The sequence below is a fragment of the Nanorana parkeri genome, unplaced genomic scaffold, assembly GCF_000935625.1.
Source record: "Nanorana parkeri isolate BGI_ZX_2015 unplaced genomic scaffold, ASM93562v1 scaffold2140, whole genome shotgun sequence".
NCBI lineage: Eukaryota > Metazoa > Chordata > Amphibia > Anura > Dicroglossidae > Nanorana > Nanorana parkeri.
Window position 1 is genome coordinate 71,613 of NW_017308408.1, and position 12,011 is coordinate 83,623.

The 12,011-nt window shown below is 38.8% G+C and overlaps 1 protein-coding gene across 1 annotated transcript; it reads left to right on the forward strand.

Moving 5' to 3' along the window:
• The first annotated feature begins 1,122 nt into the window (after positions 1 to 1,122).
• Positions 1,123 to 11,374, forward strand: LOC108800803 (vomeronasal type-2 receptor 26-like). Its single transcript, XM_018572814.1, has 5 exons — positions 1,123 to 1,219; positions 1,601 to 1,719; positions 5,327 to 5,557; positions 7,506 to 7,629; positions 10,452 to 11,374. The coding sequence occupies exons 1-5, from the start codon at positions 1,123 to 1,125 to the stop codon at positions 11,372 to 11,374; spliced, it is 1,494 nt and encodes a 497-aa protein (XP_018428316.1).
• The last annotated feature ends 637 nt before the right edge of the window (positions 11,375 to 12,011 follow it).

The following is a 12,011-nucleotide window of genomic DNA, read 5'->3' on the forward strand; positions in this document are numbered from 1 at the left end:
TCTAAAGCCAAAACTTTTTTAAACTTTGGATTGGCTGTGGAAGGTTTAGAAACTTATACAGTATATATATAAGTAAGAGAAAATCCAAACAGGAATAAAGGAAAAATCTTCCAATTGAGACAATTGTGTTTTGTATACAGGAACCAGGCAGTTTGTTGTATGTAACATATATAGTATCTCACAGAAGTGAGTACACTCCTCACATTTTTGTAAATATTTTATTATATCATTTCATGTGACACACAGAAGAAATGACACGTTGCCACAATGTAAAGTAGCGAGTGTACAGCTTGTGTACATTTGCTGCCCCCTCAAAATAACTCAACACACAGCCATTAATGTCTAAACCGCTGGCAACAAAAGTGAGTACACCCCTAAGTGAAAATGTCCAAATTGGGCCCCAAAGTGTCAATATTTTGTGTGGCCACCATTATTTTACAGCACTGTCTTAACCCTCTTGGGCATGGAGTTCCCCAGAGCTTCACAGGTTTCCACTGGAGTCCTCTTACACTCCTCCATGACGACATCACGGAGCTGGTGGATGTTAGAGACCTTGCACTCCTCCACCTTCCATTTGAGGATGCCCCACAGATGCTCAATATAGTTTAGGTCTGGAGACATGCTACCTCCTCATGTATCACTTGCCCCTCCCTCTTAGATTTTAGGCTCTCACGGGCAGGGCCCTCCTTACCATCTTTTCTTGAATTTTATTGTAATTTGTATGTCTTCACTATTTTGTAAAGCACTGTGCAAACTGTTGGCACTATATTAATCCTATATAACAATAATAATAATAGATCTACATTAGGCAATGCCATCTTTGGGATCAACTGGCATCCAAAAAGGGATAATAGGAGACTCTCCAGTCCCTTGCAAAATGACACCATATATGTTTATAAGCATATACAGTACTTTTAATTTTTTTTTCAGATCAACTATCGAGTCACAGACCCCCTTATTAGTAACAGGCAAATATATCCAACTTATTACCGAATCATTCAGGATGACTGGGTCCATTACACATCTATTATAAAGTGTCTGAAACATTTTGGATGGAATTGGGTTGGAATTATCACACCGAGTGATGGAAGTGGAGATGAAGAATTACAAGAACTGAGCAAAATGATGACTCAGCACGCCATCTGCATTGAGTTTGTGATTAAACTTATAGATAATCAGCAGACAAATAAACAGAGAATGCTGACCGCTAAGAAGTCAAGTAGTAGTGTCATAATAATGTGTGGTCTTTTCTCCATAGACTATTTGTATGTAATTCATGAATTAAAAGCTACTATAGAAAATAAGACCCTGATACTTCATGACTCCTGGACCAATTCTAAATTTATGGAGTCTGGATTCTTTTCCCTAATTAACTGCAGCTTAATATTTGTATTACCAACGAAAACAATTCCAAGCTTGGATACATTTATTTACAGTGCAAATCCATCCAGATACCCAAATGATCCAATACTGGAAGACATTTGGCTTCAAATGTTCAATTGTCTTTCTCCAAACCCACACAAAAATGATGTCTTGTCATTTATATACAAGTTTTCTGGAATAAATTGCTCAGGCACAGCCCATATTTCCCCAATTTTAGGTGACATCATGGATTCAAAGCCCTCCTATGCATACACCTCCGTTTATATCATGGCTCAGGCTTTGCACAGAATGAAGTTTAGCAAAGACAAACTAGGAACATATAAATTACAGCAATTCGTAAGTTTTTATATAAAAAAATAAATGGCCTGTACTTTAAAGAATGTATGTTGTACATGATTTATGGTATATTAGTTAAACAATTGCATTGGGTTGATCTATGGACATCACATCATAAGAAAAGATTTCAGTTAATAGTTATATTTCATCAGTTTTGTCTTAGGTTAACACTTAACAACCAGGGGGAGTGTCCATCACCAACATGTAAGGGGGAAAACCTCCCAAAGCCTCTTCAGCACATGCTATCATTTTCACATTTTGATATGTTACCTGTATACAAGTAATATTAATGTTAATTGGCTTTTTTTAATAAATCAAGGAAAGGTTTGATGCTCTGACAAGTTTTCTTGTTGTCTGTATCCCCATTTAAGAGATGCATCCTCTCTATTCTTTTCTGGAGATCATGGCTACCAAGAAAGAAAATAAGAGAAGGTTCTAAATGTAAAAGTTTTTATGTCAGCAAGAAATGAGGGGAAATATTTGACTGGGGGACAAATGTAAAGACAAATGTGCAATATTGTCTTCATGTCACCAAGCAAAGTTCCTTAGGAATTCAGTAGCAGTGGTAGATAACTCCATCCTAGACATAGCTTGAAAACTAACATACAGATATTATTACTTATTGGCCATTTTTTTTTCGTTTTTAAGAACACTGTTAGGTTTTGGTCACTTCCTCAAGCATCAACATGACAAAAGCAGAAGGTAAGTAAAGAAGGAGGGGAGAGGACACAGCAAGGGTCAGAAATACACTGGGGTTCATTTACTAAAGGAGTAAAGTGGTAGTTGAGAAGCTGTGTTCAGTTTGAGTACTCAGTCCTGACTGAACTGAAATGAGCACAGCTGTATATTATTTCTTAAACAGAGTTAGGGCTAGTTCACACCAGCCTCAGTGCGTTCCAGCCCGATTCAGGCCGTAACGCAGTCACTGATCTTATTGTGGGCGATGCGCATTGGAGGGCGTGGCTGTGGTGCCATTGAGTTCAACGCACCCCACCCCAAAACAAAATGAGTCGGCCCTAATGCGATCCAGTGCATTCTGGCCAGATTTAGGCCGGAACGCACTGAGGCTGGTGAGAACTAGCCCTTAACATTCTCTGCTTATTTTTTTTCTAAAAACTTAAATGTATCCTACTTACTGAGACTAAGGGGTCTACGTTGAAAAACAATTTACAGAGCCATTTGTCCAGTGAAACTGTTTACATTTGTTCTGTGTATATGGAAGCCATTACAAACTGTCTCACAGGGTTATTCACTAAAGGGTGAAGAGTTTGGAGAAGGCAGGAGAAGTGAACAATCAAAACTTAGCTGAACTGAAAAGTGAGTTGAATTGGAGAATTTTTCCAAATTATCTATTTTGTCCTAGATTGTTCACTTCTCCTGCCTTCTCCAAACTCTGCACCCTTTTTGTGAATAACCCTGTAAGTATAATTTGCAATCCAAGTTAAATGTATCACCTGAAGAAATACCTTATTATAGCCACTAGATGGAGCCGAGGAGTGCAGGAATTCATTCCCCCATCTAGTGGCTATAATGTGGCATTTGCCTGATATTACATTACATAGTATTTGAGGTTGAATAAAGACATTAGTCCATCAAGTCCAACCTATTAGGATCTCATTCTAGGAGTACCCGTACCCCTGTATATTACGGTCCCTTAAGAAATCGTCCAAAAGTTTCTTGAACAATTCCACATTATTTGCTGAAATCACCGCCTGTGGCAGTGAGTTCCAGACCCTAACTGATCTTACTGTGAAGAACCCCCTTCGCCCCTTGTGCTGGAATTTTTTTTCCATCAATTTTAGGTGATGGCCTCTAGTTTTTGTAACGGAGTTAATTTTAAACAGTTTATCGCTAATGTTGCTACCACCATTAAACATTTTGTACATGGAAATCATATCCCCCCTTAATCTCCTCACCTCTAATGTGAACTGGGAAGAAAAGATACTCATAATAGTTACATAGTTACATAGTATTTGAGGTTGAATAAAGACACAGGTCCATCAAGTTCAACCTATTGCGTGTATGCATGTGATTCTGCATGTGTATGCATGTGTATGAGTCCCTGTGTGGTCTTGTTCTTAAGTTCTCTCCGCTGAAATCACTGCTTGCGGCAGCGAGTTCAAGACCCTAACCGCTCTAACTGAAAAGAAGGCCCTACACCACTTGTGCTGAAATATTTTCTCCACCAATTTTAGGTGGTAGCCTCTAGTTTTTGTTATGGAGTAATTATGTTAATAATATACTAATAGGAATTCTTACCTCCATTCACACAGAACAAATGTTCATGGAGTTTGTGGGCAAAATGTCTCTGCAAATTATTTATAAATATACCCTTTAGTGCAATATATCACAGACAATGACACACAGGACAAAATAACATGTTTTAGGGGTTCATTTAAAAAAAGCAGTTTGGTTCTGAACATTTATAAAGATGAGTAATGTGCTCTGTGATCTGCTGGCTTTTGGTCAGGAAAATGAATGAAAGCATTAATGGAGAATTATGAGGTGAGTGATTTTCACTCAGACTCACAATCTGAGCCGAACCTGTGACAATAAAACTGTCACAGGTCGACTCAGTAGATCGAGAAGTGAGCGAAACACATACCGGTGCTCGCTCACTCCTCGCTCTCGATCCTGTTCCGGCAAAGAGCCGTGACAGAGGAGGGACTGGATTCCCCCCTCCTCTGTCCAATCTTCCAGCACTGACTGGCGGAACGGACGGGGGGGGGCGGGTACAGCTGGCTCTGCCTCTAGATAGGCAGATCCAGCTGTCACTTACGCAGCTGGGTGGATCCAGACATAATTGTCCGGATCCGTTCCGGCTGCAGCGTCTCAGTATACCGCGAGGTGTAGCTCGCGGTATACTGAGCTTTGGGTGACGGGAGGACGCTAGTTTGTGTCCTCCCATTACCCTTAGGAGAACTATGGGGAAAAGCCCTAACCCCATAGTTCTCCGTTAAAAAAAGGTCGGGAGCACAGCTGATCCATGTGAACTGGCAAGCTTTCAGGACTTGTTCTTCTCCAATCACAGAGCTATCCTTGCTCCATTAAGCGGAGAGAACACTTTGCAGTCTATATACAGTGATTTGCAGTCTATATACATTGTGTTTGTTTAAGTATTGCTTGCTTAACATTTTCATATGTATGATGGGATATACAAACGCATGGGCACTAGTTTTTGTACACAGTATATATATAGTGCTTCTGATTTAATTAAAAAAATAAAGGCTATGGGTGGCCTGGGTGGAGTCATCTTTTTGATTATTTAAGTACATTTTGTGCATTGTATTGGTGCATGCTAAAAATGCAAAAAATTGGCTCGGCAATCTAAGATGTAAAATGCCAGCTGGTAAATGGCAGAAAATGAATTAAAGCCCATTAAGATTACCAATATACCCCCTAAACACACTCATTTATCCTTTCCCATTGGCTCCAGCACATTGTTTCAAAATGGTGAAATTTCACCAAAATCTCCCAATTATCACCACATTTTTGACAATGCAAAAATTCAATATTTTGCTGATTTCTAATTGTGAAATATGTAAAGATTAGTCCCATATTCAATGTATTTTACTTTGACACTTGTGTCTCACTTTTCCCATGGAAGCTGCACAGCTATGTGAGAAAGGTTCATTACACAGATTCCACCGGAGCGGAGATCTTCTTTAATGACAAAGCAGAAATTTCCACCAAGTTGATTTTAGCAAATTTTATCATTTCCGAAACCGAGACCGACTGTAAATTTGTCATTGTGCCACTGATTGTCTTCAACACGACTTTAGATGATGATCACGTTTTCAGTATTAAGGTTAACAACATTTCATGGAAAAGTTCCACTGTAAGAACTGATTATGTGTATTTAACGATAATTTCACTTTATTTGTACATTTTATTCAACAATTTGCACTCAGACCAGACAATAAAAAGATGTGATATGTATTCCTGTAACTGGAACTATTTAGGAAATGGTGTCATTTGTATAAAATGGTGTTGAGTTACAGTGAGTTTGTGTGTTTTCCCCAGTAAGGGGTGTATTTATAAAGAATCCAGAGCACCCTGCAAATCTCCATATACATGTGTGTTCTTTGAGATAAGAGCCAAAAACAAATGTTATTAGTTCCACTAGGGAAGTCAGAAATGGAGAAAGATTTGGGGGTCATTGTAGACCACAGATTGAAGAATAGCTTGCAGTGCCAGGCTGCTGTAAACAAAGCAAGTGGAGTCCTGTCCTGTGTTAAGAAGGGGATTTATTGCAGAGACAAGTCTATAATTGTGCCACTTTATAGATCACTGGTTCGGCCTCATCTGCAGTATGCGGTCCAGTTTTGTTCACCAGTCCACAGAAAGGATGTCGTGGAGCTGGAAAGAGTCCAGCGGAGGACAACCAAACTAATTAGGGGAATGGAGGACTAGAGCTATGAGACAAGGTTACTAAATTTAAATATGTTCACCTTGGAAGTAAGGAGATTAAGTAAGGAGATTAAGGGGGGCATGATTTTCATGTACAAGATATTCACTGGTGACAGCAACATTAGCAACAAACTCTTTACGATTAACTCCATTACAAAGACTAGAGGCCACCACCTAAAATTGATGTAAAAAAATTCCACCACAAGGGGGGTTCTTCACAGTTAGAGCGGTTAGGGTCTGGAACTCGCTGCCACAGGCAGTGATTTCAGCTAAGAGTGTGGAATCATTCAAGAAGCTTTTGGACGATTGCCTGAGAGACCGTAATCACATCAGCAATAGGTTGGACTTGATGGACTTATGTCTTTATTCAACCTCAAATACTATGTAACTCTGTAACTATTAGTTTATTTTCTTTCTTGGAAAATAAAATATCAGGAGCTCACCACATTTTGCCCACTAGATGATGCTAAGGAACAAAGGAAATAAGAATGTATTTTCTAAGTGCCCTACCCCCATCCCCTATCTAGTGGCCCTAATGCAGTATTTTGTTTTTGCCTTTGTTTACACAGAACCAAAGTACACAGAGACTTGCAGGACAAATGGCTCTGCGAATGTTTTATAAATGCACCCTGAAGTGTTTTATGTATAAATAAAATGTAAGCCGTATTTGTCTAGAGATCCAACTAAAGTGTCACATTGATTTTTGTGCACTACTAGTTCAGTTTAACTTGTGATCCATGTCTTCTCATCTAACAGCAGAACATGAGCTCACAAAAGCTTATTTAGCTAAATGGGCCCACATTCCTACAGTCACACTCCATAATATCGTGGAAAGCCTTCCAGGAAGGATAAAGGCCTTCCCCAATGCTAAAATGTAATGAATTTTCCCTGAATTTCAGCAAAGCGAAATCTCCCAGTCTCTGAATGACATGGCTTTATTTATCAACAGTAATGCTATCCAAGTGTAAAGATACTCACTTAGTGTGTGTACAAAGAAAGTGTTACCTTTTTCTCTAGGTTTACCATTTGTTAGGGTTAGTGCTAATGTTGGGGGGACCATTGTTGTTTTTTACACCAAAGCAGTTCAAGGATAGTTTAAATGGCCCTTGGGTGTAATGCTCATCTAAAAAAAAACCTTGACTTTGCCTTCATCTTTGAATAATTTTTATTAAACTGGCAAGCTTTTAGCAAAAGTTCCCCAAAATTGCTGACATTTTGGTGTAGTAAAATCTTCCAATTTTACTCCTCCCTGGTACACATCACCAAAAAGGTCAGATGTTCTGGTAGATTGTCAAATCATTGATGTAAGCTATAATTTCTATAATCATAAATTGCTAAAATTGTAATTGTTTCTATTTTATGTTTTTCAATTCAAGATTCCAGAGTCCCGATGTAATGACCGATGTCCTCATGGGTTCAGAAAAGCTTCTAATGGAAGAAACCATGTGTGCTGCTATGACTGCATCCCATGTTCTGAGGGAGAGATGTCCAATGTAACTGGTAGGAGTAGGGTGAATATAGCACAAATCTTATCATAACCTTATCACCAATTTACTTACTTTCATTGAAATAAACTGTAGTTTTCTGTAGCAGCTTCATTTTTTTAAATCCATAAAGGTTTAATATTGTGGTTCGTCAATATATTGGCAGCAGAAAGGTGTTAGATTACCATCTTTGGCCAAAAATCACCCCACTTCACCCCTTCTTACCCATTCAGCAGTTATTGAAAAGAAAAATACCTTGTTAAGTATTGTATGATTTCCTAAGTGCATGGTCTGTGTCCCTCACTGATGCTACTTTTGGTGTTGATGACCCATGGATCCCATACAGCAGTCTGTGATCACATTGACCGTTCACCTCTCCATGATGTCATCACACTAATGCAGTCTCCTTAAAAATCCCATTTGATAGCCAATAGCAAGTGTCCACATAACCCAGGCAGTAATGTGGCCATTAAATTCATTTTTTCTCTTAATATATATGTCAGCAATTAATAAATATGTTAGTGTTTCGTGATTCGATGCCCTGAATTTAACTTTAAACATTCTCATGAAGGTCACAGCTTGTAAATGCATGAGGTGGTGTTACTACAGTGATGTAGGGCCTCGAGTCTCAGCTGGTCCCATCTACATGTCCTGATTCATTGTTATAGTGAAGTTAAGCGGTTATTAGTAGTTAGTATGTAGAGGCTTCACAGACTACAAGACTTGAAGGGTTTGAAACTGTAACCCAATTTTTCATACGTGTTGAGGAGTGTAGCAATACTGTGGCTGTCCTTGACTTTCACAGACATATCTGAAGCTTCATGACATTTCATACATTAATGTGTGTTTAAGAAGTCCCCAAATAAAAAGTGTAGGTTGTAAAACAGTATTCTGAATATTCCTGTATTTTCCATGACAAACAAAAAGTATTAAAGCATAGGCTGAACTCACAATAATGTGTATAGGCATTAGCACCTTATAAAGTCATGTGACCACTCTGGGAAAATGATTCATAGGTCCTCAGAAAGGGACATAGGCTATTGTGTAACCTTTGTTCATATTCAGGGAACCGATATGCTGTATATTAAAGTAGTAGAACTAGTGACAAATGCATAAAAATAAAACAAACAACCAGATACCTGATCATGCGTAATGATAACAAAACTTTATAAATAAGAAGTTAAAGTTGCATTTGCTGCATTGAATGGAGAGTGGAGCGGAGATCTGTCACTGGTCCAAACCAGCGATTTGGTGTAACATGTCTCATAAGTGGTGTGAAGTGCATTCGTTACTGTCAGGGAACCAACAAATCAGACAGAAACTTAAAGTGTAGGTTACAAATTAAAAGCAGTTTATTAAAAATAACAATAATCAAAATGGAAAAAAATAGAGAAATTTCGGGACATCATCGGTGCCAAGCAGGAGGTCGGGTACCAAAGTGGGGAGTCATCCTAACAAGGCCAAGGAACACTGAGAGCAGGATGAACTGAAACAATAGCAGAAATCAGATAGCCAGGAACAACAGCAGAGCACTTGGCAGATCTGAACACACACAATAGCAGAGGCTAAATGGACAAGCTGAAGGGTAAATAGTGAACTGTTGTTGCATCATCACTCTGAGACAAGACGTGGTCTGGAGTTTATAGGTAGCTGCAGACAGATGATGTTTACAGTTTTGGTCATAAGAGGGGGCCAAAGAGGAACAAACAGTGTCAGACACACTGCAACAGAAGACAGGCTGCAGCTCAACAGCAGAAGGAAGGGTATGAAACCATGATGGATACACTGTATTTCCCAAAAGAAGCCATGACATCCCAAGCTCTATACAGATGTAGCAGTGAATGTAACAGACCTCCCTAGGTATCAGGAATAAACAGCCCTCTTCCTCTATTTTCTATGGCTGACTCTGTGCCCTTTTCATTTAAAGTGTATCTATGCCCAATGCAATATGTCACAGCCTACAAGAGCTTAGATGTCTTGGCTGTATTAGTCATGGGTGATAACTTGGTTATGGGTGATAACTTGAGAGCTTGAGATTTTTGTGCAGGACTGACATAACAAATTATATTTGGATCAACAAGCATGTTATTGTACTCATGGAATTGATACATCAAAACAGTTTTCAATAATGCATTTGGTCTGTCCTTGCTCTAAGTTGCCCTGTGTATAGCTCCACATGCAGCTAAACCATCCTATTCTGCAATAAGCCAGGCTAGGTGAAATCTTGATGCTTTATTCACAAAACAGGGTGGGGTGAAACTGGTGATAAAGAAAATAGTAAAATAGACTCAGTATATAAAACATGTATATAAATATTTTACAAATGTTCAAAGAAACAAGTCCATCCATACCAGCGATGCTGCCTAAGAGCGAGTTGGACTCTTTCCTCCAAACATGTTCTGTGAATGACAGTGGATTCTTCATTTATTAGTTCTAAAATGGAGCCTGAACCAACATGCCCTTGTTTTCTTTTCTTTGACCAGAGGGATGTGGGAAGTTTTTTATTAAAGGAAAACAGTCTTGAAGCTGCGTTAAATAGAGATGTTTTCTCGCAGGTAGGTAAGCCTATTATTATTTCTACATGCCGGTGGCAGAACAATATTTCACAGACCAAAAGGTAGCAAATTAGAGAAGTTCATTGTTAGGAGCTACAACACTAACTTTGGGGAACAAAGCTGCAGAATGAACACATTTGATCAATATATGTTTTATATTATAAGTTGTAGTAGTGGCCTTTGAGATTCTAAACAAATTCCACTTTACGGGTAACATGCAATTAATTGTTAACAAAATGCTCTCATGTCTGATTTACGAGTGTTTTTTTCCAAATTTTAACAGACAGTGAAACCTGCCACAGATGTCCCAATGAAGAATGGCCTGATGAGAGAAAAATAAAATGTGTTCCTAAAACATATATTTTTTTGTCCTATGAAGACGATGTGATTGTTACAATTTTCTTATTATGTGCTTTACTTTTTTCAGTCATAACATTGTTTATATTATTCATCTTTGTCTATTACTGGGACTCTCCAGTAGTGAAAGCCAATAACCGGACTGTTAGCTTCATCCTCCTGACCTCCATCTTGCTGAGCTTTCTCTCTGTCTTCTTGTTCCTCGGTCGTCCTGTGGATATAACCTGCATGCTCAGACAAATGTCATTTGGGATCTTCTTCTGTGCTGCCCTCTCTTCCGTTCTGGCAAAGACTATCACAGTCTGCATTGCATTTAAAGCTACCAAACCTGGAAGTTCCTGGAGAAAATGGGTGGGGTTCAGTGTGTCTTATTTTGTATTTCTTAAATGTTTTTCTGTCCAAGTTCTGATCTGTGTTATTTGGCTGTCAGTGTCTCCTCCCTACCAAGAGTATGACATGCACACCTATCAAGATATGATCATCATTCAGTGTAATGAAGGGTCAGTAATCGGATTCTACTCTGTGTTGGGCTATTTGGGGTTTCTAGCAGCTGTGAGCTTTGTTCTGGCTTTCATGGTGAGGACATTACCGGACAGTTTTAATGAGGCCAAGTACATCACCTTCAGCATGCTGGTGTTCTGCAGTGTCTGGATTGCCATGATCCCAGCCTATCTGAGCACCAGAGGGAAATATATGGTGGCTGTGGAGATATTTGCTATACTGAGCTCCACTGCTGGTGTACTTTGCTGTATATTTTTACCAAAATTATACATCCTTTTTTTTAAACCTGAGATGAATGTCAGAAAAACCATGTTGGTGAAAACAAAAAATGTTTATACTGATTTATAAAGAAGTACAATGTTACCCATCAAAGCATTTGTTCACTATTGGTCCACAGTTTTTAGCCTTTAACATCCATTGACATGTTTAATATATAAAATAATTTCAATTTAAAAATTCAGTTTCTGCTGTGTTGGTCATTTATATCTAAAAGTCACACTACACTCAGGAGTTAAATCTCTAAAATACATTAAAGTACCCCAGCTATTAATACAAATGTATCTTATTTGTGTATCACTCATCTGTAGATCCTCAAATCATCTCTGAATTGGTGCTGACACTGTCCTTCCTTCAGGAGGGTGACTACTTTTGTTCCCCATGGCCTCTGTGTGTTATGTAAAGTAGCCACCAGACCAAGCTTGCTTCCTTGATGGACTACAATCTCAATAAAAATTAGTGCAAATTCCATGCTAGGTCAAAGTTTTCCAATAATTTAATTTCCTCACTTGCTGTTATTCCAACAAAGAGGAATAGTTGATTGGAGACTGGAGGAGTTGATTTCTTAACTATTCTGAAATTCCAGATGGTTCTCTAGTGGAATGGAAGGAGAGGTGGATATCGTGTTTAGGGCTTCAGTGGAGCAGCTGTGTGTGGGGCTGTGTCTGGGGATTGTGTGGAGATGAGGAGCATGTGAGGTTGTGTGTGA

Coding starts and splice junctions, on each gene's coding strand:
- LOC108800803 (XM_018572814.1), top strand. CDS start 1,123: ATGATGACTCAGCACGCCATCTGCATTGAGTTTGTGATTAAACTTATA. Junction 1,220..1,600: donor GCTGACCGCTAAGAAGTCAA/GTAGTAGTGTCA, acceptor CCCCAATTTTAG/GTGACATCATGGATTCAAAG. Junction 1,720..5,326: donor CATATAAATTACAGCAATTC/GTAAGTTTTTAT, acceptor TTCCCATGGAAG/CTGCACAGCTATGTGAGAAA.